General features: G+C 40.6%; 2 protein-coding genes across 6 annotated transcripts in view; both read left to right on the top strand.

The window, feature by feature from the left end:
* Nucleotides 1–4,562: 4,562 nt before the first annotated feature.
* TMEM136 (transmembrane protein 136) lies at nt 4,563–10,663 on the top strand. 2 transcript variants are annotated; one of them, XM_008570201.1, is made up of 3 exons: nt 4,563–4,630; nt 6,637–6,825; nt 8,811–10,663. In XM_008570201.1, the coding sequence occupies exon 3, from the start codon at nt 8,915–8,917 to the stop codon at nt 9,347–9,349; it is 435 nt and encodes a 144-aa protein (XP_008568423.1). In that variant the 5' UTR covers nt 4,563–4,630; nt 6,637–6,825; nt 8,811–8,914; the 3' UTR covers nt 9,350–10,663. The 2 variants fall into 2 exon arrangements, with proteins under 2 accessions (XP_008568423.1, XP_008568422.1); XM_008570200.1 differs by lacking the exon at nt 4,563–4,630 and having other exon boundaries at nt 6,405–6,825.
* A 4,771-nt stretch (nt 10,664–15,434) lies between these two features.
* ARHGEF12 (Rho guanine nucleotide exchange factor (GEF) 12) overlaps nt 15,435–27,048 on the top strand; it is a 147,035-nt gene continuing 135,421 nt past the window's right edge. For all 4 annotated transcript variants that reach the window (XM_008570202.1, XM_008570203.1, XM_008570204.1 and 1 more), the window contains exon 1: nt 15,435–15,938. In XM_008570202.1, coding sequence (XP_008568424.1) covers nt 15,907–15,938 — 32 coding nt within the window. In that variant the 5' untranslated portion in view covers nt 15,435–15,906. The remainder of the gene's footprint in view (nt 15,939–27,048) is intronic.

The raw sequence follows: 27,048 nt of genomic DNA on the forward strand, positions 1-27,048 counted from the left end.
TCTCTCTGCTCCTAAATAAATTTGTATAGTGATGATAAAAACCACTCCAGTCTTGTTAAGAAGAGGTGTAGCTTATTGTTCTGTGCCTTTTTGTTGGTGGGGGAGGGGGCGTGAGTACATATAATGAAATGGTACGGGGGGTGGGGGGTGGAGGGGGGATGTTTCAAATTGGTACATTAAGTGTATTGCTCCCCTGCCTGATGCTAAAGACCACATACAGGGCCCTGAAGAGTTCAGAGTTCTTAGTCTTTGTGATCAAACTACCTTGAGGGCAGAGTAGGTGAGAGATTGGTTTCCTCATTTTCTAAATGGGAGAATGGTGAATGTTTAAGGTCAAGACAGTTCAGAGAGTTAGTAGGTGGAGGCTGAGGCTAAGATCTATCTCAGATATCCTGAATGTCAATTATTCATTACTCACAGTGGAAAGCAATAGATATTTAAGGCTAAGGATAATTTAATAATCATAAATATTTGGCTTTGGAATGCATTACGACTTTTGGCAAGGAGGTTGAAGGGCAGGGAAGCTATCCTGTGGTTTTTCTCACTCAGGTTAATAAAAATTTGAATAGTTACCATTCCTGAGCTAAAACATTGATCTGTGGAAAAGGGAGGCCCTTCAAAAATGTAATGACTAATGGGGAAGCATTTGTCACAAAAAATAATATTTGAGGGGAGAACCTATACATAAATCATTAAGAATTAGCTGCTTCTGATGTTTGAATGGGGCCTACATTAAAACTTCTATTTCAGTGTCATGAAGTGGGAGAAGGCCTATTGGTAATGATTACTTTCTCAAGAAAAGATCTAGCTAAAAGGGGCTATGTGTGTAACAAAGAGTAGGAGGAACTTCCAGCGATAATTTAAGTATGAGTATATAAGGGGACTACTCTGGCCCCCATGAGCCCATCCGTGCACGTCTCTGCACACACACATGCATGTGTGCACTCCTCCTTGTATACTCACGGATGCTAGAGCTGACTCTTTACTGCAGCAATTCTGGTTACCTTAACATCCTGCTCAGATGAGTGCTAAAAATTGATCTGCACTGTCCAAAACTCCAGTTTTTATCCATTTGCCCATGGTTTTAATGAAAGAAATAAACAGAATTGTAACCTAATTGTTTAGCCTCCAATAGCTTCCATTACCCATTGCCTTGGACAGTTGCTGAACAGAGTCAAATCTGAAAATGAGCACAGTTCACCTTCACATCTGCATGCTTCTGTAAAATCCACAATTCCAGAGAAGTTTAATGGAAGCTTCATTAGCTGCTTCAGCATCTAATTAGAAACAAGAGAATCTAAGGGCAACAACCTGTCATTGTCAAGGGGGAAATAAAAGAAGAAATGATTGTTGCTGCTGCTTTTCAAATTTTATTTCATTTTTAGTTGACTCAAAACTGGTGGGTCCAGCTGTGGGCTCTTTATGACAAAGGAATGACTTTTGGTTTGACTCAGAGAATGAGATGATTAGTCCCAAGATTCAAGTCAGGAACCCTGTCCTGAGCCCCCAGGTCCCCAGACTCAGTGCCCCTCCCCATGTGCACTCTGCACGCTCCCATTACATCTCACTCACCAATTCTTCTGCTTCTCCCCCTGGACTGTGTGTAGGGAGCTTCTTGCAGTTGAGGCTGTCTTTTTATTTTTTCTGTATCTCCATGCTTACCATTGTGACTAGCACATAATAGGCAATTAACATTTTTAAAAATGGAATTCCTTTTTTTCCTCTAAACAACTTGTAATACCCTTCACTGAGGTAGGAGCTGTGAATAGAAGAGAATACAGTACACAACTGTAGGAAATTCTGGTACAGCAGAGGCACCATATCTTGGTGGTTAAGAGCATGACTTCCAGAGTCATATTGCTGGGTTTGTACCTAACTTTGCCTCCTGCTAATCGTATCATCTTGGGAAAGTTCTTGACTGCTCTGCGTCTCAGTTTCTCACCTGTAAAATGGGAATAACAATAGGTCCCACCTCAGAGTTGTTGTGAGGATTAAATGAATTAATATAGTAAAAGTGCTTGGAACAATGCCTGGTGTGTTAATAAGGCAATATAAGTGTTATCTGTGACTATTGTGATTATTATTGTCATTATTATTAAATTGGTAGAAAGTTTTCTGTTCCCTGCTCTCACTAACAGCCCAGAAATTTTCTGGAGGATGCCATTGTTGACCAGGATCTGATTTGGTGGAACAGAGATTGTGGCCAAAGATATATAAATTAATAAAATTTAATTCCAGGCATGAAGCTTGAACCTGGAATCCCAATCACCCTAGGACAAGACTCTTACCTAGGAAGAACCGGTACATTCTTCTTCCCTTAACCTTTAGACTCCTGAAGTATTTAATACTCTGATCTTTCGTGGGGGATGGTGGCACCAACAAGAATGTCCCAGATTCAGATATTAAAAGGAAAAACAAAAATATACTGCAACAAAAGCAAATAGGAAAAAGGTTGAGATTTTCATACTATCCATTTAGTGAAATGGATCCTTGCATGAGTTCTTTCTTCAGAGTATCATTACCTCTTACCTGGTCTATGACAACACACTTGTAACAGGTCTTCTCCAATTCATGTTACACTGATTTTAGTTGAGTGTCCCTAAAACAGGGGTTCTCAACTTTGGTTGATTATTGGAATCACCTGGGGAACTTTAAAAATGATTGAAACCCACACAGAGATTCTGATTTCCTTTGTTGGGGATATGGCCTGGGCATTAGGATTTTATAAGCTCCTCAAGTAATTCTACTGTGCTATCAAGGTAGAAAACCACTGCCCAAATGTGCATACAAATCACTGGGGATGTTGTTAAAATGCAGAATCTGGTTTAGTAGGTCCAGAGTTAGGGTCTGAGATTCTGTGTTTCTAATCAACTCCCAGGTAAAGCAGATTTAGCTGGTCCATAGGTCACACTTAGAGTAGCAAGGGCTTGGAGAACATGATAATATGATTCTGTTGCTCAATAACATAAACGGCTTCCTCTTACCCACATATAAGATGCCTCAGCCTGGCATCAGAGACTGGCATCACAGGCATTTAAGACCACAGCAGTGGTTCTCAAATGCGACGACTGATCCTCTCAATGACCCCTGGGCAGGTTTTTAAAAAATACAGATTCTTAGGCCCCACACCAAATCTACTAAATCACAATATTTAAGGTGCAGCTAGTACAAAGTTATTTTGAAAACACTTCCCAAGTAGTGTAGATGATCAACAAGCTTTGGAAATAGCAATATGCTTCCAATATAGTTTTCCAGGTTCATTTCCCATTAATTCAACTAACAAACATTTATTGCATCTGTCTCATACCAGGTACTAGAGGAACAGAGATGAAAACAGTGCCTTTTTTTTTTTTTTTTTTTGGCAGCAGGGGATAGGGGGATCTGAGCCCTTGACCTTGGTGTTATGACACTGGGCTCTAACCAACTGAGCTAACCAGTCAGCCCAAAACAGTGCCATCTTTACCCTTGAGGGGCTGGCAGGATAAATGACCAAAACTAGAATATTTACTATTCCCCAGACATGGTCTAAACACTCACACATTTGCTTAAGGTCTTCTTAAGAATGTCTCTGCTGTACCGGTTATGACACTGGGCTCTAACCAACTGAGCTAACCAGTCAGCCCAAAACAGTGCCATCTTTACCCTTGAGGGGCTGGCAGGATAAATGACCAAAACTAGAATATTTACTATTCCCCAGACATGGTCTAAACACTCACACATTTGCTTAAGGTCTTCTTAAGAATGTCTAGGCTCCTCAGCACCCCATCACTGCCTGTCTGAACCAAACTGGACACCCTCTTTACCCCATTTGAGCCCTCATACTCATCTCTTCGAACTTACTCTTCTTGGTGATAAGAAAGATCCAGAAAGGAGAAAGGATCTACCTAAGTGAAATAAAAACAATAGTTTACATTTATATAGTGACTTCCATGTGCCAGCCATTGTTCAAAGCATGTTACATATGCAATCTTTTAAAATTCTCACAATAACCTTATGAGACAGGTATTATTACAATCCCCATTCTGTGAATGAGAAAAGAGAGGCTCAGAAAAGTCAAGCAACTTGCCCAAAGGCGTTGCAAGCCAGGGTTTACTCTTAAGCCTTATGCTCTACTGCCACGTTGGTGACAGGGCTGAAATTATATAACTTCTAATTCTCAGGCCTGAGCACTTTCCTGGTAATCAGTTATTTGCATGCTTGTTTGACAACTTAAATTGAAGCATGAAGGTGAGGATGATGTCTTACGTCTCCCACACTGCCTAGTAGGTGTGCAAGCACTCAGTAGGTGCTCAATAAATGATTATTGGCTGGGCTGTCCCATTGTCGGGAGGGGGAGGATGGATAACGATTTAAACTAGCCGACAACAAACAAAGAAGTGCAATGGTCTACAGGTTTCATGTCACCATTAGATCTCTCCCCAACCCCAAGCAGGAGGACCCTCCAGCTCTCCCGGCTCCGGATCTGCGCTCCGTCCTCCCAGCCGGCAGGTGCCCCCAGACCCCCGGCTCCTCCTCCTCCGCCGTCACAGCTTCGTCGTCTCCCCCTCGTTCCGCCGCTTCCTGTCGCGGGGATCCGGGCCCTGAGCTGTGGGCGCCCGGGCGCCCGAGGCTTGCCAGTGCGTTCCGCCAGGTAACAGCGCGGCGCGGACCGCGCGGCCGGGTGGGCTCCGGGCCGGTCCTCCAGCGCGGGGGTCTCGTCCCCCCGGGCCACTGGTGGGGAAGGAGGCGGGCCTCTGAAGGGGAGGGGATAACGGTCCGGCCCCGGGGCTCCGAGCCGGGCGTGGCGGCAGACCGTAGGCACGGAGATGCGATCGCGCGCCCTGCGAGCGCCCGGGGCTGCACCCGCCGCCGGCCACGCCTGCTCCGAGGCCCCGAGCCAGGGGGCCCGCCCATCGCTGCTCGGTGCCAGTCCCGCCCTGGAACAGGAGAAGCCAGAGAGGAGCCTTGGACTTGGAGCCGGAGTGGCCATCTAAATACCCTTCCGTTCTTTTACAAAACCAAGAGTAAAAAGCCGAAACCCAGGCATGGAGTGACTTTCCCAAGGTCACAGAGTTGTATCTGCCATTTACTAACGTCTGTTCTTTTATTGAAGTGTTCGTAAATGGGCTACTGTTTCCTCTGTTCTGCCAGGGAATTAGGATTCAGAGAACTCTAAAAATACTAATCGGCATATCCATATGAGCTGATCCGCATTACTGGCCAGTGACCCTGGCCTTCAAAAGGAACTAAGGGAGGACGGTTCTGTTCACTCTGGGTACTTTGCTTTCTGGCCCTTGCTCTGAAAATTGGCTTAGATGATTTACAAAATTTATCTCAGAACTCCATGTTGGAACTGGACCGGAACACAAAGTTCTTCAATCCTTCCCCCCCCTCCCTTCTTTTTCCTTCCCTTCCTTCTTTCTTTCTTCTTTTCCATCTTTTTTGTTTGTTTGAGAAAACAGGCTCTAGAGGTTAGGTTTGCCCACACTCTTATGGCTAGTTAGGGACAGAGACAGAATTGGAACTAAGGTTGGACACCTACCGTTTTCTTGAGTAGAAATCTGATTTCAGATGAAAGCTGTACAGAACTTGACCTTCTTAAAGCCCTCTCTGGATAGCATTCTTGGGAGTGGCTTGTGTATCGAAGTATGTGGGTCCACAGATACTATTTCACTTGTCAGAATAGGGTTTAGCAATAAGTGTAGCCATGCAGAAAATTCCTGCTGAGATGAGACAGATATCTGAAATGTTTTTGACTTTTTTGTTTGTACTTTCAAGAGACGCTAGTGAATGTTAATAACATCTTGATCGTTTTTAGATTTTAGTCGTATGTGACTAAACTGACTCAGTTATAGTTGTTCTTGTCCTAATGTATTTATCGCCAGTAAAATGTAGCTTTCTGATTTTGTTTCATTTTTAACTGAATAATTTCCTTAAAGGTATTTTTATATCTAAATAAAAACTCCCCTCTTATACCTCAGAATCCTTCTGCTTCCCTGTTGGCAAATCTTTGAGTTGGATTTCAGAAATGAATAGAATTAGGACTTTTCCCCCTCTTCCAAGATGTCTGCACTATTTGTTTAGTTCGATATTTAGGTTTACCCCAAGTTTTGAATTTGACTGATAAACCTGTGACCCAAATCCAAACCTCAGCTGAATTTAGTATCAGCTTAAAACCACATTAAACTGCCATGTGTCATGTGACAGAAACCAAAGTGGTGATGTTTTCGTTTTTTCTTTAGAGCTTTTCATTGGGATTTTTGAAATGTGAAGACATTATCTAATACATGTACTTTATTATCTGTGTTTTATTGTGCAAGGTCAGTCATTGCTGGAGGGTTATTATTGACATTTATGATCTATAATATATGTTAGACAGCCTACCAACTTGGAATGCAGTTCCTGGTTTCCAGCTTACAGCTTTCACCAGTTGCCAACATGTTATCTCTAAGGAACATGAAGTTATAAACACAACCATACTGAAATAGAAGATTCTTGGCTATGTAGATAAGAAAGAAGTGTTTCAGTAAAAGCAATGTTTTTGTACTATTCTATAGTAGAAATGAGGACATATACACAAAACAATGTAATGCTGTTTTCTTAGGGTGCATCCTTTGTTTTTCCTGTTTTGGTCTTTTTATCATAGGATGGCATTAGCTCTGTGTCTGCAGGTGCTGTGCAGCCTGTGTGGCTGGCTTTCGCTCTATATTTCTTTCTGCCGCCTGAATAAGCACCGAAGCTATGAGTGGAGCTGTCGGCTGGTTACCTTCACCCATGGAGTCCTCTCTATAGGCCTCTCAGCTTATATTGGCTTCATTGATGGTCCTTGGCCTTTTACCCACCCAGGTAGGTAGGGGATGTTAGTGTATTTGCCCTTAGGGATTTACAATTTGGGGATAGTCTTAGAGGGGTGGGGCTTTTAAACAGAATTTGTACAATTTTGAAGCATATTGATGAATAATTCCCATTTAATTTATATTGGGATCGTCAGTCATCATTTTTGACTCTGATATTGTTTATGTCACCTGTTGTTTCTGCTTTTCATAACTCTACTTTTAAAACAAATTTTAAAGGTCAAGGGTGTGGATCCCTGTACCGGCCAGCTACCAAAACAAAACACAAACAAACAAATTTTAGATTTCTTATTACAATTGAATCAATCAGCTATGTACAAAACATAAAGCCCATGTCAACATCTACCACCACCCCCAAACAGACACAAATAGAACTGTATTATACATATTTTTTGGTAACCTGCAATTTTTACTTGTATATTCAAAGGACATCATCTTTGCATGTCTGTGTATATAGATCTTCCATATCCTTTTTATTTGTTACATAATATCGTGTTGTATGCATTTACCATCACTGATTTGACCAGCGCCTCACTATTTTGGGCAGCTATATTAATTTTTAAGTCACCAGATATGCAAGTGTTACTTCCTTAGTATACAAAATTGTATCCCTTTGTATTAGTTGGCTTGCGCTGCCATAACAAAATACCACAGACTGGGTGGTTTAAGCAACAGAAGTTTATCTTCTTATAATTCTGGAGGCTAGAATTCCAAGCTCAAGGTGTTGGCAGGTTTGGTTTTTCTCAGGCCTCTCTCCTTGGCTTGCACATAGCTGCCTTCATCCTGTGACCTCACATGGTCATCCTTCTGTGTGTGTTGTCTACATCTTACTTATTATTAGGACATCAGACATACTGGCTTAGGGCCTACCCTAATGACCCGATTTTAACTTAATTACCCCTGTAAAGGTCCTGTCTCCAAATATAGGCATATTCTGAGATATTGGGGGTGAAAGGGCTTCAACATATGAATCTCAGGTGGATGCAATTCAGCACATAACCTGGAATATGATTTTTTAAAAAATTTCTTAGGGCCGGCCCGGTGGCGCACTGCTACAGTGCGCCGCTTGGGAGCGCAGCGGCGCTCCCACCAAGGGTTCGGATCCCACATACAGACCGGCCGCTCACTGGCTGAGCGAGGTGCGATCCCGTTGCCGGTCCCGGTCCGGTACGGGCGCGACACTGAGGGTTGCGATCCATTGCCGGTCAGCCGCTCACTGGCTGAGCGAGGTGCGATCCCGTTGCCGGTCCCGGTCCGGTACGGGCGCGACACTGAGGGTTGCGATCCATTGCTGGTCACGAAAAAAGACAAAAAGGAAAAAAAAAATTTCTTAGATTATTATTTTTTTGAATATCCTTAGATTCACATATTGAGCTTCTGAGTTTTCCCCATACTGTCAAACTGATATGAAAGCAACTCTTAAATGTTTGAACATGTTAAGTCCTTGCACCTGATGTTCTTGGACATGGGGACACACTAACTTCTGGGGTTCTCTCCAGAGTCCACTTTCAGAATGGGTTAGGGCCACCATTGTCCAATAACCTAATCCATTAAGCTAAGAAATTAATCTGACATTCAGGACAGAATGACTGAAGAGTCTGGAAACAGACTGTTAGCTGGTTTAAAAAAAAAAAAAGAAAAAAGATATAAAGAGACAATGTAGGATTTTAATTAAAAGAACAAAATAACTCAATTTTATGCTGTTCCATAAAGAGGACACTGAGATTATTGCCTATGCTCAAATCACTGAGGTCTGATTCAACAGAACAGCATCTCCTGGGGCCTGAATATTGGTTTGGTAAAGACCGAGGTTTTAGATTTTGTCTGCCTTTGGTTATTATTAAAAAGAATGTGCCTGCACTGTTTTTGTCATCTTCGGTGATTTCCTACGGTTTGAAAGACTACAACACAGGCTTCCTGTGTGAGGAAACACAATTCCTAGTCATTTCAGTTTGCTTCTGTCTTGGTTTATTTCAGGCTCACCCAATACGCCTCTCCAGGTGCACGTTCTGTGTCTCACCTTGGGCTATTTCATCTTCGACTTGGGCTGGTGCATCTACTTCCAGTCTGAAGGTGCCCTGATGCTGGCTCACCACATATTGAGTATCTTGGGCATCATCATGGCCCTGGTGCTTGGGGAGTCAGGCACAGAGGTCAATGCCGTCCTCTTTGGAAGTGAGGTCACCAACCCCTTGCTACAGATGCGCTGGTTTCTCCGTGAAACAGGGCACTACCACAGTTTCACTGGAGATGTGGTGGACTTCCTCTTTGTGGCTCTGTTCACTGGAGTGAGGATTGGTGTAGGAGCTCGCCTCCTTTTCTGTGAAATGGTCTCACCCACTCCTAAGTGGTTTGTGAAGGTTGGGGGAATAGCCATGTATGCTGTGTCTTGGTGTTTCATGTTTAGTATCTGGCGCTTTGCATGGAAGAAAAGCATCAAGAAATACCATGCCTGGAGAAGCAGGAGGGGTGAGGAACGGCAGCTAAAATGTAATGGACATCTCAAGACGCACTAGCCAAGGCTCATTCCAGATAATGGACTGGGTTAAGTCAGCCACGGGAACTAGGTTGGAAATATGGTTGTGGAATCACTCTGATAACAAACTTAGGTTTCAGAAAAGGGCTAAATTTATTGATCAATTTGGTCAGTCATCAAGCCAAGCATATACCAGTATTAAAACACTAACTTCTACAGTGGCACAGTTGTAGAAGGAGAATCCTTAGTGGTAGTTGGGAATAAGTCAGAACCATGAGGTGAGTATTTCTAGTATTCGTTTTAGTTTGTGGCGACCCTGGGTCCTCTTGTCCAAGGGAGGTTTGACCTTCAGACAGCTTAGAAAGGAGCTCGAAAAAGATTAATGCTATTTCTTGTTCCTTTGAGAAGTAACTCTTTCAACAAACACTTATTCCTGCTTTGCATGTAGCAATTTATGTAACTTCACCCCATTTACTATAAAGTGAAGGACCTTCAGGAAGAGACATGCCTTTGGCATTCTGAGCATTGGGTGAGAGAACTGGATCTGCTTAAACAAAGGGGGATAGAAGGATGAGAGTGAAATTGTGGAAGCAGTGGGGGTGGGGGTTACTTAGTGAACTTCCCTCTACCAACTGTGTTAGAGGTCTTCAAGACCATCCCCAGGTTCTGTGGTTCACTAGGAGGACTCAGCATGTAGTCTTATTCATAGCTTTGATTTATTATAGTGAAAACATACAAAGAAAAATCAGCAAAGGGAAAAGGCACCTGGGGCAAAATCCAGGGGAAACCAGGCACAAGCTTCCAGAGTCCTCTCCCAGTGGGATCACACAGGATGTGCTTAATTTCTGCAGCAACAATTTGTGACAAAATGTGTGAAATGTTGTCTACCTGGAAAGGTCATTACAGACTCAGTGCCCAAGGTTTTCACTGGGGACTGTTCCTGTAGGCAGCCTCTGCCTGGCACATAGCAAAATTAGAGACTCCCAAAAGGAAAATATATGTTCAGCATAAACTGTATTGTTTGTACAAATGGTTTAGGTATAGTAAAGCAGTCTTACCAGTTAATTGTGGGAACCCTTCCGAAATCTAAGTTCCCAGGTGCCAGCCATGGTCCAACCTTGTAAGCAGGCCTTTCCAAGGATAGCAGTTCAGGCCTGCTATGTTAACTTTTTTTTCGCACAAAAATCATAGACCTAGGGCTTTGGATGGAAGATGAATGAGATGTGGGTAGATTTACCAAGTCTTGTTGTACGGGTTCTGCCGTACCAGGAAAACTATGCCAGTTCTCAGGGCTTTTGTGCATTAATCTCCTAGGCATGAGAGACTATGACTAAATTCCATAGGGATTTACCATGTGGATTCCACTGTACTTGAGATGGCAGTTCAGGTTTCAGCTCTGCTGTACATTTTTGCAAGCTAAAACCAAAGACTTTAAAGTGTGTATTGGCCTCAGTGTGATGAGGCTAACATTTTTTCTTTATTACTACTATTTTTCTGATTTCAGATACATTCCCTTTTAGTACTCTTACTACTTTTTCTTCCTCCTCTTAAAAAGGTGCCACTCTCTATAGACAAACTTATATGAGAAGGCCAGTCTTGGAAGGGGAAAAAATATTTCTTAGTGTGATAGACTCTAATGTAGGAGAGACAAGAAGATAAGCTTAGAACAAACGGTTAATAATCAAGAATTCCGGGGTTCTTTTAACTGATTTTGCTACTCACTTGCCAGATTCATTTGGGCAGGTCACTTGTTTACTCTGCCTCAGTTTAAACCTGTTGTGAATGAATGAATTACCCCGTTGTATATTTCATAGAGACTTTATGTGGCATTTTATTAATGGAGGTCTTCAATGTAGGGCTTTTATGAAAAAACGAAGTATTATTTATTATGTATTTATTGTTTATTTATTTTTACCATGTTATTTAGACCAAGGGTGATTGATTAGTTCAGTTGGTCAGCAAGTGTACGGTGCTATGAAAGTCAAGGCTGAAGATCAGTCCACTATATGGTCACTCTATGGTCATTAATACCTAATGGGTAGTCTTGAAAATAGATGTTATTGGCCATAGAAATAGGCATTAGGGAGTGGTTGGAACCATGTAGAGTCATCACTAAGCAAAAGGTAACTTTAAAGGCATGTTAACAGTGGGTCTTTTAAAATGACTGTCATTTGGTTAAAGAGTTTTTCTGGGCATTGAAATAATCTGACAGCATCTCCCCCTCTTTTTTTTTTTCTATGATCAGAATCCCTAAAATGCTGGCAAATGTCTTTCCAACAAAATTGTGGTCAAAGTAGGATGCTGGAGAATGCTGATTTTAGCAAAAGCCTAGTAGAAAAGAGTGGCTTGGCACATGAGCTTTAAAAAAAGAAAAAGCTGGTTCTTGAATTTTGGCACAGTGCAACCTGTTTCATACCAGACAAACGAACAGGCTTAATCTGGTACCAATTTTTTTCTCTTTTACCCCTCAGAAGTAAAGGGATTGCAGATCTTGCTGTTTTGGGGCACTCTCATGGGAATGTATGTAGATTTTTTTTGAATGATGAGAAACCTGAATAATGGATAAGGGGAAGGAATTCCCTTGTTTTAGCTTTTCTTGATGCTGTAGCTGATAACTATGAAGAAATCTCTCTGAGAAAAATGTGAAATGAAGATGACTCAGCAGTCAAGATACTAAGTTTTCACATCACAGGTAAATGAAGGGCTAATTAATGTGTGGTATGGTCAGACAAAATGAAGTACTTATTTGAATTACTATGTGATAACTAATACTGCTCAAGAAGGATTTATATTTCAATAAGATTTGTACTAAATTTTATAAAAATAAAACAACTTTTTATAAATCCAGAGTCTGCCTTTGTATCTTTGTTGTTGCTTTGCCAAGAAGTTAAAAAAATAAAAGCCTTTTGGTCTGTAGAAATGTTGACCCATATTCATACTTACTGGTGAAATATCTCTAATCTGCTGTTTATCATCAATCATTCCTACAATTTTTTATTTTGGGGAGTAGCAACTGAGATATAGAAAACAGTCTGCCAAAAGAGGCAGGAAGAACTTAATTTCTTTCTTGTTCTGCCACTGTTTGGGCAGTTACCTTGAAAATGATGATGTTGAGTGAATCCATGAAGACAGGGCCTTTGGCTGTCTTCAGAACTGGGTTTCCAGTGCCTAAAACAGTCTTGCACCCATAGTAGGTACTTAATAAGCAGGCTGAAAGAATAAAGAGGATGAGAATGTGGTTTAGAATAACCTCCATTGGAAAACCTCCTCAAAGAGCATATCCGTGGGCTGCGTCACAAACGTCACTTTTCTAGATAAATGACTACTTACCTTGGGGAGGGTGTTCTATCCAGACCCCCCTGACTCTTCTGCAAGCATTGTATAGATGGAGGCTTTAGAACAACCAAGCCACTGACAGCTGTAAAGAAGCTTCCAGGGGATGTTTTTATCATTAGTGCTTTGTGGGTGACTATAAAGATTTTCATCATTAAAAAAAAATTAGTTCTGGAATGAATAACCACTGGCTTAATTCAATCCTTTGCTTACCATCTTCTGAAGCTTTCCCACAGCAAAATGCCTTCTTTTGCTCACAGCTAGAGCCTTGGGTCTGTTTAAGTTTGGAAAGGTCTTGAAAACAGCTTGCCAGGAGGTTTTGTATGCAAGGAAGAGAAGGTGAATTAGGAAACTTTCCCAGTTTGTTTTTTTCCTGAAACTTAAGTATTGAGGCATTCTTGGAGGGAAGAGAGGAACTCTTAAAATGCATGTTTTGATGACTCATTGGGTACAATTAATTTGATACTTAGACTATAACATTATTAAAATAGGGGAAAATAAGATATTTAGTACATTTAATATTATTAAGTTTGGGGTAAGGTTTGCATTTTGGCCATTGTATACAGATGAATGGAACTCCTTCCAGTTATATTGTAGAAAATTTAATTGGGAGAAGCTTCAGGATAAAATTGTCATGCTAGGATGAACCAGCAGGTGGCAATATGTCCTGTTCTGATCATTAGAAAAGTGTCCTGGAACCCTAATCTGCTTCTATTCTTTCCAAAAATAAACATTACAAAATGAGCTGGCTGTGCCCTGAACTTTAAAAAAAAATCAAGCAATAAGAAGTAATCTTTGGCTTCTGTTTATCTTTTCCTTTTTTTACCCTATTCTAACGTCAGTCTTAGCTCATGCATCTATTCAAGGATAATGATCCTTCCGTGAACTGTTGCAGAAAGACTTAGAAACAGCATTGTTAAGAGGTAATTGTTTCCTCTCTCTGCATCCACTGTTTATTAGATTTGATTTGCCATTTGATTTCCACAAAATGGCTGAAGTCCCTTACTACCAACACAGGTTTAAGATAAAAAATCTGAAGATAAATGGATAAAAGGGATAGCCACTTTAGACGTTTGCAGGCAGAATTGAAGAACTATATCGTTGTGGTACTTAAATTGTCACAATACTGAATTATTCAATCATAAAACTAGACGGATATTTAAATCTCTCTACCCGGTAGGGGAAAAAAATAAAATAAAAAACACGAAAAAATATTTGGGAACTCTTCAGAGAGAACCATAATACAATTTACTGGATAAATTTATTTTCTCCACTTCTTTCCACAAATTTAAGTCGCTATGGAAAGCAACATGCTTTCTCAATTGGGCAAATAGTACATTTCATTTTGCCAAGGCAGAAACAGTCGAAAAGCACTATTCATACCAAGAAATCCTGGCCCCAGTTCCCAAATCTTCTTTCTCCCCAGCCCTACTCGCCTCCCTTCCCCAGGCCACCCCTGGCAGCCTGGACTTGTGCGCGGCGGCCCCCCTCCGGGGACGAGGCCAGCCAGCAGGTGCCCAGGTGAGCGGCCAAAGCCAGAAGCTCTCTGTGCAGGGTGTGCCGCAGGAGCGAGGGACGTCGTCCCGGCACCTGGACCTGAGCTCGCGTCCAGCGGTCAAAAGCACTCGATACGTGTTACCAGAACATAAGGAGGACAAGTACATTCCTTAAGGGATAAAAGTTTCCAGGACAAGAGGGTGGGTGATTCCCAGTGAGCCTCTCGTCAGGAACTCCTTGGGATCGGGGGCAATTCTCTCCGGCGGTCTCTGGTTAAAGCCAACTTAGTACCAAGTAGACTTCAAAGTACACCTCTCCGGCACTCACGGAACACAAAGGCCGGCAAGGTTTGGAGAGTGGGACTCCCAGGGCCGGCCTGTCCCTGACCTCCCTCCACCCCACCGAACTACTTTTCCGCTCCCCCCAGCAAGGCTCCGGCGGAAGCGTCCGCGCGGGAGCGGCGCAAACTCGAGAGCGACGGGAGGCGGAGGGATCTAGGGTGAGGCGGCTATCTGAAGTCAGAGGGGAGGCGGCCAAAAAAGTCGACGGGGGAGGGGAAAAGCGAGCTCTCGCTGGACGCGGCCGCGGCCAGTCGGGAAGACAGAACCGGAACCGGAATCCGCGCGCGTGCCCGCGATAGTCGCGCGTCACCGCAGCGCCGGCGGCCTCCTCCGCCCTCCGCGCGCGCTCCCGCGAGGGCGTAATAACTTCGTATAGCATACATTATACGAAGTTATACGAATCTGTGTACCTCCAACGTGCTGTGACTGTGCTGAGCAGCTCATCTGAAGTTGCTCCATGCCACTAGGCCACAGAGGGCTCCTGATAGATGTTTGTTGACTGACATCGCGCGTCACCGCAGCGCCGGCGGCCTCCTCCGCCCTCCGCGCGCGCTCCCGCGAGGGCGCCCAGAACCCGGCGAGCCGGCCCTGCGCGGGGAGTCTCCGCCGTCGCTTCAGCCTGCTGCTGCCGGGGCTTCCAGGCCGGGCCGGTCGGGAACCTCCCTCCCCTCGCGGGAACCGCCGCCTACCCAAGCATCGGGGAGGGGCCGCTGCCGCCGCCTGTGCAGACTGCGGAAGAGTCCGGGCCTCAGAGGGATGGGGAGCAGCCTGCGGCACTGAGAGACCCGGGTTCCTGTCACCTAGGGCTACGGGACCCCCTTTTCGCGGCACCCGCGGCTAGTCCCAGCGCCCGGAGCCTGGTGGGGGTGGCGAGGGAGACAAGAGGGGTCCCAGGGTCGGGGGACATGGAGCCGCGCGAACCCGGCGCGGGACTGTCCGAGACGCGGCCGAGGCTGCGGCCACGAGCGGCCGGCAGCCCCAGATAGAGAGCAGCGGCGAGAGGGCCCGGCCCTGCGGCGGCGCCGAGTTCGAGGCCCCGAGAGTTCGGAGGAGGAGCCGACACCCGGCCCTGAGCTGATCCCTCCCCAGCCCCGGAGGGATTCCCGGGTCCCCTTCCCACGGCTCGCGGACTTCCCTCTGTGACGAAGTTTTGTCCTTTTGCCTTCGGAGGATTTATCGCTAGCTCTAGAACTGGCCTTCTGGCCGACCTTTTCAGTTTGTATTGGAAGATAACTTTTGCTCCAACCCGCATCCCTTTTCCTCGATCCCTTCCAATCGGATGTTCTAGATGACTGAATGGAGTTTCGAGTTGGACTTTTGTGTCCCTGACGAAGTTGGGCCTGATCTCAGTGCACTGGGGGTGGGGCGGAGGTGTTACTGTAAAATGCAAGTTGGATAAAGGGAGGACCTCTCGCCAAGGGCCCCAATGAGTGGCACACAGTCTACTATCACCGACAGGTTGGTATGAAGTTCCTCCTTCGCCTGGCCTCCGTCCATTCGGCCCAACCTAGCAGGAGAATGGGAGATTGCAGATTGCCTTTGGCCAGTGAAGTTGACAGGCGTGGGCAAGAGGGTTGTTTCGGAGCTATGCAATTAGTCTGGGGTTGCTGCCAAGTTATCCGGTTGATTGAATTTGGAAATATACTTTTTCTGGAGAGAAACTTTCCCCCAGACTTTCAGAGAAGGGGTGGGTAAAGCCATGATTGTGATTTTCTGTCTGTAGGGAGCATTAGAATTCTGAACTCATCTTGAGGTCATTTTGGGTGAAGGTCAGTGCCTGAAGTTGGTGGGGTATTGGTGCATCCTCAGTTTTACTTCTGTCTGTCGTAGATCTCCAGACACGGTTACTTTGAGAAATTTATATTTGTGAACGCAGTTTTGAGCCTGTTGCGTGGTGATTTGTGAACTTGATCTCTTTTAGGTATTGACTTGCCCAGTGTTTATTGTCTAATATTTTCCAGAATGTTGACATTACCAGTCAATCACAGGCTCTTGCTGGAGGCAAACAGCCAGGAGCTGGAAGAAATGAGAGAAAATCATGGGGATTGCTTTTGTTTCATTTTAATATATCATCTTCCAGAAACACTTGCGTTTAAGGGATATAAACCCTGAGCATAGTACAAGCGTGGCAGGTGGATTTGTTGAGTTCTGTGTTTATCTTTTAACAGTGTCGCATGGTGGTGTGTGGTGAATTAAGCTAGACCATATGTGGTTGAAGTGGAGTTCCCTTACTCTTACGAGTTATTCTTTTCAGTGGGTTAAGCGATAAAAACATGTTATTTTACCACATTTTGTTTCTCAATTTATGATACTATGTGCTAGTGCCAAATTTCAGTCAGCTTGCTTAAAGTCAGCCTTCAGACTATTACATCATAAAAAGTAGATCAGATAACTGAGAGTCCCAAAGCTCTTTGATGAAAAGTGCAACAATAGTGCGCCTGCAGAAAGTAGTTTAATTTCCTAGTAAGAGAATTTCACTCAATTGAAGATCCATTTGTTGACTTTAAAAGGGCCAAATTCCGTTATCATTCCATGACAGCTACTCCAGAAACAGAACTTCCTCTTCCTGTTGATGGTTTCCAGTGTCACATGAATGTTCACCTAGAAAATTCCATTAACTATTTAAACTATTTATATTTATTGTTTGTGTATTTTTAAGTGGGTTTTCATTTTCAATGAAAAAAAATTTTTTTTCTGAGAATGCACTTAAGTGAGTAGCAACAATGCTTATCTTGGTTTCTTTTAGTTATCCCGATTCCTTTTCCTTTCAGAGTGTTTTGCTTCTGAGAAATCACTTTTATGGTTGTGTATGGATCATTGTTTTCCTGGTTCATTCAATTCTTGCCTTTTTTGTTGAGTCTGTAGACAAGAAGTATTAATAGGAGCTAATGTAATGTTGGCTTCCATTCCGATGCCAGGGTATTTAATTTGTAGAAACAGAACTTAGGGTCACCAGCTCACTCCACACAAAAATCACTTAAAAGCCCCCAAGTAATGGAGCTTTTCTTTAGTTTTGCTTCTTAGGGACTTTTTTCTATTTCCATTATTTTGAAAATAAAATCTCAAGATTTGTGTCCTTTTTAAAACTTAGAAGGCATATAAATATTCAATAAGCATGCAGTTATTGAAAGCCTGTTCTTTGCCAGGCATTGTACTATTTATGAAAGATTAAAAGATGAGTATTCTAAGATTAATCTGTAAATTGATTTGGGTGTTAATATTCTTGAACTGATTAAGGTGCTGCCTAATTTTACATATTTTTTTTAAAAGAAAGAATGCTTGAAAGCCACTTAAACACTACTGAGACCTGTTTCTTAGGAATTTATTACAAGGTTTTTTTGTTTTATTTTTTAATGAGATATTTTTATGTGACCACTAATTTTTCTTTAACCATATCTTATTCTGTGAATACAAAGCATCCATTTGCTCTTTAAGAGAGTAGTTGTCCCTGATTTGAATATATGTTGGGGTGAAATCTGGGAGTACTGGTTTAGTGTTATTTCTGTGCCAGGGTACCTTAACAAAGTTGAGTGTGGAATGGTTTCTAGCTTCCTCTCAGCATTCCCTACCTCATCATCTTTTCTCACTGTCTAACTCCAGTGTACTGTAGGTATGTTTTGCTGATTCTAGAACTGTTGGCAAATTAACAGTGCCAGTGTAGCTTTTTAGAGATCCTTTCAAGACTGAAGTACTGTATTTGGTATGGCTTTGTTTCGTAGAGTGTGCAGAACCACCAGGCCAGCTGTGTGAGTTAGAGTTCTTGCATTGTGGTGCTTCTGACTACAGAGTCTGTCTGTCCTAAGTTGAAATCAGACTAGCTGGTTTTGGGCGTTGTTCTGTTTTGCAGTTTGTGGCAGGCGACACATGGCTGAACAAGATAAGAAGGGTTTTATTCTTGTGGTAGGGACGTGCTGGGGCTGGGATGGAATTCAGCTATGTTTAGTCTCTGATTGGTCACTTTGGATACTTAGAACTCTGTTATATCCTGTTATTATTTTGCAGTTACATTCACTTGCTTCCTTCTTTTTCTCTTCATCTTCTACTCCCCAGCCCCCACCCCTCTTTTTAAACTTAAAATGCAAACCTTTTTTAAAACTTCAACTGTGTTCATGGTAGCTATTTTTTTAATGTAGTATATCTGAACAGCTTGAAAAAAAGCCTAAGCAGTTTATGAATACCTTCCAGTCTCTTGCTTTGTAACTTCCATGAGACCTGGAGGTGATACTTTCAAGTTTAGAATGATCACTTGAAAAGTGATAGATTTGGATCCAGTTACCAGCCAGCTGCCCCCCCCAAAAAGAAAAGTGGCAGAAATTTCTGATTGCCGTTTTTTGGTCTGTATTGATTGCTGCATTCAGTCCTAAAATATATCCTTAATTGTTTCCAATCCTCCTAGATGCCTTTCTTCTATCCCTGAGAATTTAGGGATCCTATGGCAATTGGAATTGCTTCTGAACGTTAGAGAGGAGAGAATGCTCTTTCAGTGGACTCAGTAAATGATTTCAGGCCAAATTCTATAACAGTGAATTTTTGGGGACAAGACAAGTAGGAAAGTTATAAGGGTCTTCCTAGAAATAAAGGGACCTTTGTTTTGCCTAGGGCTTATGGATTTTGTTGTTCTTGACTTGTACATAAACAGAGGTTTTTGGTGTGATGGAATTTTATTAACACCAAATTCAGCTTTAAGTTTGTTTTACTTAAGCAAGCTTTTGTTTGTTTGTTTGTTTGTTTGTTTTTGTTTGTTTTTGATGGCTGGCCTATACAGGGATTTAACCCAGGACCCTGGTTTTATCAGCATCAGGCTCTAACCAACTGAGCTAACTGGCCAGCCCTACTTAAGCAAACTTTTAAAGGGACTATGGAAATCTGTGACTTTGTATGCATATACCCAGTAATTTCATTCATGATACTTTTCCTGCTAAAATTGTTATTATAACACTTGATTAAAAAAAAAGAACTCATGTTTGTGTGCTGTTTTCAAGGCTGTATTAGTCATTTGTCTGCAAGGTGAAATTATTTGTAACGTTTTCTTGTAAAGTCAGCTGATTGGTAGATACAGAATTGAAATTGGGGTTAAGGATCACAGTGCTAGTAGCTTTGTATTCAGGGTTTTTTTGACTTTTAGTTGTTTAGCATAAAAAAATCTTAATTCATATAGGTATGCAATAGTACATTAACTTGAACAATTTTCATGAGTCAACATGTACAGACCAAAGTAAATATGTAAAAAAGTGCAGAGATACAGTCTTCCTGATTAATGGCACATTTATAAGATGTTCATATTTATTTAGTGAGATGACAAGAGAAGCTTTATTTGAAATCATTACAAAAATATGTTAACCTGGAGATACCGTTTAACATATTGGTGTTTTCCAATTGTTAACATCTAACATTGAATTGAATTAACATGTAGGTTTTTTTTGTTTTGTTTTTTTAACTAAGATTGAGTTTTCAACTAAAATGAAATTTGAGGCAAATATTCATGGAACGCATAAATGGTGGGTTTTAGTTTTTATGGTTTGTTTTGGTGGAGCATTGTGATTCTAGGGAAAACAGTTGGAAAACCTTTGTGTACACATGTGGTTGCCTCTTCTAAATGTCATTCAGAAACAGGTATGACTTGCCTCCCAAACTGATATAGGTCACAGAACCAGCATGATATTTTAATGCTTCTCCAGAGGTAATTGGAGTGACTCTTGTATCATGGTTGTCTGACAAAATTATTAGAAATGTTTGTTATGTAATTGCTTATCTCCTAGAAGTTGACTGTGCCACATCTTCAGGAACAGGAAGTTTAACTTCATTTGGTCTCATCCGTTAAAACTTTGTTTTGAGGATGTAAAGCTTTATTTGAAGACATGCTTCTTTTGCTTTTAATAATTAGGAGTCTTCAAAAGAGTGCTATTTGAATTGAAATTTTAAAATCAGCAGAATTATAAATATTTTGCTTCCCTTTGAGTAAAATATCCTCATATATGTAATGGTATTCTTTTTTTTATTAGCATATTCATTCTTACAATGTAATGGTATCCTATGGTAGTTTAATTCTTTAACATTTCAAGTATTTTCACTTAGTGTAGGGCAGATCATGCTTCCATCATTTACACTTTAAGGCAACTTGTAGAGCTTAAGTCAAGATTATAAAACTAGAAAGGACAGACCCAAGATTTTAACCTAGATTTTCTGGCTCTCAGGTTCCTTATTTTTTCACTCTAAGTCATTGTCTTTTGGGCTGGCTGGTTAGCTCAGTTGGTTAGAGCGCAGTGTTATAACAGAGGTTAAGAGTTTGGATCTCTGTACCAACCAGCCATCAAAAAATAAAATAAAATAAATTATTGTCTTTCTATGTATGTTGTTTTTCTGTCCTATTTTCCTTTAGTAACTTTTCAACTTGACCAAATCAGAGTTGGATTTTCCTCGTACAGGTTGCTTTCTAGGACCTCACACATTCTAATTTTAAGTATCTCTAGAGGATAAAGCTTTTGTTACTTCCTCAGGAGACTGAACAACTGTCTAGTAGATCTCGTAGTCAGGAAGTTTTTCCTGATACTTAGCTCAGACTTCACTTTTAAGTTGTCCTGTTACTTGTATATACTTACTGTACCAGGCTAAATAATGCTTTCTCCCATTTTATGTTTATATGACTCTAAATGGTTCAGACAGTTATCTACTACTCTTTCCATTCCCCTACCCTTACTTATTCTTTGCTTAGCCAAGATATATGTTTTCTGTTGATCCATTCTCTAAAAACCAACCTGTCCCTCTTAATATTTCATTAGCTTTTCCCAACTGCTCTTCTAGCACAAGATTTTTTTTTCATTAGTTGCTCTTCTGGTACAAAATGTAATAGTCTGTATTTTATCTTGACTGATATTCTAGAGAAGCAAGTTCCAACTTTAGTTTTACTGTGATTTTCTCCAGGCATAGCCCAAAATTATGGGTAAAAAGATTCTGAAGATCATTTTAATTCACTTTTATTTTAGATAGTTTTTAGAATGGATGTAAGAGATGTCACAATCAAATGAAATAAATTTATACAAACAGTATAATTACCAAATCAACTAATTAAACAATTGCTCATGTTATAAGAGGCTTCTTTACAAAGGGAGTCTTTCAAATATGAGTGTCCCCAATTAACAAATGTTATAAATTATGTGACAAAAGGGTAGGGTACAGAAATACTAAGTGTCAGGAGCCATTGTTGATTGAAAAACAGAAATGAAGCTAAACATCTCTGAAGTGAGGAGATGTGATTGTAGCTATAAAGTAAAGTATCTGTTGCTGTATGGTGAGATACATCTGGAAGCTGTTACTTTTTTTTCTACGCAGTGGTTTTTCAGTCTGTGTTACCTTGAATTGTATGTCATTTTGTTTTCATTTTTTTGTTTATTAAGTTTTACCTTTTTTGGGGGTGGGGAGGTCTCCTGTTATTTTCAATAAAATGGAAATTGAAATAACATTTTACTTTCTTGCCACTATATTTGTAAGTGTTATTAATAATGACAAGAGACAGTAACAGAAAGAAAAAGTACATATTTAGATTATTATAAAATATATAAGATTGTAGCACTCTTGTGTATTTTATTTGTAGATCTTTTACTTTGATACTAACTTAGTTTAAAATTATTTAAATAGATGCCTTTGTTCTTTTGTATTTTGCTAGTAATTTTAGAATTTTGGAAACATGCCAAATTTAGAGGATTTTACTTTTTCAGCTTAGAATATCTGGAGTATCAAGATAGCCATATATGAAAAACGTTTGTAAGACTGCTTCTAACTTTAAGACAAGCATATAAAGCTAGTACCTGGAATAATTTTAAACTTTTTGATTCTGCAGTGGTAATACATGATGGTGGTGAAGGTCAGAGGCTATTCTTAAATTGCATAAGCATATGTTATTAACTTTCAGTAAAAGAAGAAAGGTACTAAGTTTACCTTATTGAATTAGCATGCACCAGTGCAGCTGACGATTTAGATTCATACCAAAAGAGGATCTTTTATTAATTCAAATGCTGAGTCCTGGTTTTTGAGATCATAGTCACATGATAGTCCTGGGTGGCTTCCCAGTCTAGAGACAAGCAAATCTAATGGCCAGTGGAAAAATTAGGTTTCCTGTCCTGTGACTGTAACAATTTATGCAGAAATTGGAGATATATAAGGAAACCTGGTTTAGTTAATGCTTGCAATTAGTTAGCCACTTGTCACATTGCTTTTTCTTTTAATATTATAAAGCATATTGTAGTCATTTAAAGATACTGCTCTGAGACTAGTTTTGGTCAAATATTACATATAAATGCTGATTTTAGATTCACATACTCAAAAGATCAAAGAGGATTTTGAAGATATGTGTATTCAGAAAATGTAGATTATTCTATTGTAGAAAAACTGGAGACTCAATCAGCATCTGAAGGAAATTGATCATGTAATGGCAGAAAGTGGCTATATGTTGTGGAGAATAGTAACAGATTCCCCTAATATACTTAAGTATAAATAGGAAATCCCGTGAAGGTGTGTAGACATATCCTTCCATAGATTTTAGATGGGTTATCTGCCTGTATTCCAGACACAAGCTGATATGTTGTGGTTTGCCCAGTACAGTCTCTGTGGTTTACTCAGAGGAAGTGGTTCTTGTGGGTGAAGGTCTGATCTTTTCGGAGATTGTTGGTGACACATGCACTGTCAGCTTATTTCCTGTTTTATTGGCTGTTTAGGCAAGACGTTCTCAAGGGCAGTACAACTGAAAGGGTATTTAAATATTTTGTAGCAGTGGAATAGATGGTTATAACATTGTATAATATCTACCTCTCAGGTGATATGGGGTTAAATTAATGTTTGTAAAGTGCTTTGAGGTCCTAAGATGAAAAGTGCAGACATGTTCCTAATCATATTTGCAGGTTTCTGCTATGTTCACATATTGCTCAATTGAAATAAAAACGTGTTCAAATAGTAAAGTGTTACTCTACTGAACTTGATTTCTGTAATGATTCAAGTGTTGTTTAATCACAAGAGTTATGGTTAGAATTGTTTCCTGCTGTTTTCATCCTTCAGCTCTCCTTTATCATTTTATTGTACATGGATTAACTTAATGGAGTACATACCTTGTCTGTAGTACTGGTGAAGGCTTATTTACGAAACTTAACTCCGTGAGCAAGCTTCTTTGCCAGTTTAACTGGCATATTTAAATAATGAAATTGAGGGCCGGCCCGGTGGCGCACTGCTACAGTGCGCCGCTTGGGAGTGCGGCGGCGCTCCTGCCGAGGGTTCAGATCCCACATACAGACTGGTTCCCGCTCACTGGCTGAGCGAGGTGCGGGCGCAACACCGAGGGTTGTGATCCCGTTGCCGGTCCGGTCCGGTACGGGCGCGACACTGAGGGTTGCGATCCGTTGCCGGACACGAAAAAAGACAAAAAGGAAAAAAAAATAATAATAATGAAATTGAGAGAATTTCCTTTTGAGATCAGTAGTTGGCTGCACCATCTATCTTCAAAATAGACTGATAGAATTGCATATGACATACTCATAAAAATATTTTCTATTTGCATTTAGCCTTTGATGTTTAAAAAAATTAACTGAGTATTTTTTGGGGAGAGGCTGTCTTTACAACTAAACTGTCAATTGATTTTTGAGTTCCTCAAGGGTAGAAGGATAGTTCTTATTTATTTTTAAGTAATGATTATTTGCTTTATTATACTTCTAATCTTTTTTAATACTAAAAACATAAGGAAGAAAAGAAATGGCCCAAATGATCCAGCTGCCCAGATGCTGCTGCTCATGTTTACACAAACACACACACACAGAGAGAGAGAGAGAGAGAGAGAGAGAGAGAGAGAGAGAGAGAGAGAGAATTCAAACCATATATAATGGTATGAAATAAAAAGTTACCCTCTCATCTTACCCTCTCTCTACAAACCCATTAGTTTTTAGACCCTCTCCTCAGAGGTAAACATAGTTAATTTTTTTGCTTTTTTGGTCTATCTTTCAAAACACTTTTTAAATCTACCAGCCTTTCATGTTGATAGTCTTTTCACCTACCCCATAGTAGGTTTATCTGTCTGGTTTTGCTAAGTTATGCTGCCATAGCAACACCTTCAAATTTCACTGGCTTAAAACACTGGCTTATTACTTGCCTACATTACCCCTTGTCAGCTGTGGGTTGGTTGCAGCATTGCTACATGTGTCTTAATTTGGAACCATGGCTAAAGGAGCATCCCCTGTCTGGGCTATGCCGTTATCGTGGCAGAGGGAAATAGCAAGAAAACCGATGGAAACATGCGATGGCTCTTAAAGCTTTCACTCAGACATGTCATATATCACATTAGTTCACATGTCATTGGCCAAAACAAGTCATTTGGTCAAGCTCATTATCAGTGGGATAGGGATATATACTCCCCCTATGGATGGCATTGCGAGTCACATGGTAATGAATAAGCCTGTCTAATCCTCCTAAGGAAGGAAAGGGGAGGTTGAATATTAGGAACAATAATATATTATTGTTCAATAAATGCTTATTAGATGGGTTGTTTTGAGTCTTTTGAGTCTGTGAAAGTTTTTTTTTTTGAAACTTTCAAACATGTACAAAAGTACAGAGAATGGAATGATGAACCTCCATGTTCCCATCATTAGCGTCAGCAATTTATCAGTGCATGGACAATCTTGGTTCATCTGTTTCCTTCCCCTACCTCCCCTATGGATTATTTTGAAGCAGTTTCCAGATAACGTAATTTCACCTATAAACATTTCACTAACTATCTCTAGAAGATGAAATCTGAAAGTGTGACTTCTTACAGTAAATTCTCACTGTCTACGAGTAATAGCTTGAGGTAATGGTATGATGGACTGACATGTGTTTAAGTAGGAAAAGGATGTTCATGGAGTGTGTCTAGAATTTGACAGCCCGAACTTATTTCTGGAGGAGGCTTACAACACAAGGTCATCTACTTTTCCAGCCTCTCCTTTATTCCACATTTTGTGTGTGTGTGTGTGTGTGTGTGTGTGTGTGTGTGTGTGTGTGTGTGTGTAGTAGGTACTGGCAGAAGTAGGTAATTAACCTCTGGAAAAAATAACATTGCAACAGATTTGATTTGCAGGAGGTTTCATTTCTTACTGAGCCTCTGCTGGAATGATGCCAATTGAAAAGAATCCCAGCTCTTAATGGCTTCAAGTCTTCTGGGAGCTCTCAGTCAGTGGTGTTATTTACTCTGGAGAAGAACATCAGAATCATAAAAATACCGTGTTCACCTGTGCTATTTGTTGTGCGAAAAAAGGCTCTATGATATCTTTAAGGGGATACTTAAGATAATATAAAAGTGAGGAAAATGAGTTGATCTAATTTTAGTTTAGAAATTATTAAAGCCATTTTCAGCTGCTCAGGTTAGTTCATCTAAGGCCCTTAAAGCTAAAGCCTCCCTTTTGATGCAGTATATCACAGATTTTATTATTATTAAGTGTAATCAGTAAGTTTATTTGTCATTTCGATGTTTGTGAGGAATACAGGCATTATGTATTACGTTATGGATCTAGGATCATCGGTTTCACAGGACATTCTTTTGGGGGAGTTGTTATGTAATAAACAGTGGGAAGCAAATTAAACAGATATAATCCCTTCAGTTTGTAGATTGGCAGGTGACTATTAGGTGATCAAAGAGAATTTATACAGTTCAGTGAATAAATAATTGTATGTAACATGATGGAAGTATTTTCTAATTGGAACAATTGATTATACGTATTTGTTGAGTACAGAGTTGACCGTCAATACTTGTGTACAGTATGTGATGATCAAATCAAGATAATTAGTATATTCATCATTACAAAATGTAAACATGATGTAAATATTTTATTTTAGTATAGTACCACTGTTAAGTTAATTTTATTAACTGGCTTCTTTCACTGTACATAGAGACGCTTACATTTAAGTAGTCTTTGTAGGTATCCAAACAGCTTTAGTTGAATTAAGTTATGTTGATAATCTCATTTCAGAGTCCATGTGGGAGCTATAGTAGAAAAATGGCTCTCATTGGCTTGTAAATAAAATTATTTAAATATGAGTTTTTCTTGGCATTGAATTAATTCTGGCTTTGGTTGTTTGGGACAATATTGTCTATTAAAAATATAAATAAGTTAATTTTCCCTATGGAGAATAATTCTTTGACTTGCCATTATTCGTATTTTTTTTTTCTTTTTTCTTTTGGCTGGTCAGTACGGGGATTGAACCCCAGACCTTGGTGTTTTCAGCGCCATGCCCTTCTATTATTTTTCTTTTGTTGTATCATGATGGAAAACATTAGTTTTCAGAGGTAATAGTTTGTTAGGACCTTTGTCAGGACAATACTGTATATTTGTACTTTGGTAGCATTTATTAGTTGCACAACTTGGGGAAAGGTTTGTGGTTTCTAGTTACTGTGTTTACCCAGAAGCCCCACATGACTAGAATTCTTAAGACAGTGTTTAAAGGTAAATTGGGTGTGTTGCCTTGATGTGAACAGTAAAAAAAAGAGAAGCTTCTCACCTTGCAATTATAGCTTAATAGGATATAAGGTACAATTCCGTTTCCAAAAATAGGAATTAAG

The sequence above is a fragment of the Galeopterus variegatus genome, unplaced genomic scaffold (assembly GCF_000696425.1).
Source record: "Galeopterus variegatus unplaced genomic scaffold, G_variegatus-3.0.2 Scaffold580, whole genome shotgun sequence".
NCBI lineage: Eukaryota > Metazoa > Chordata > Mammalia > Dermoptera > Cynocephalidae > Galeopterus > Galeopterus variegatus.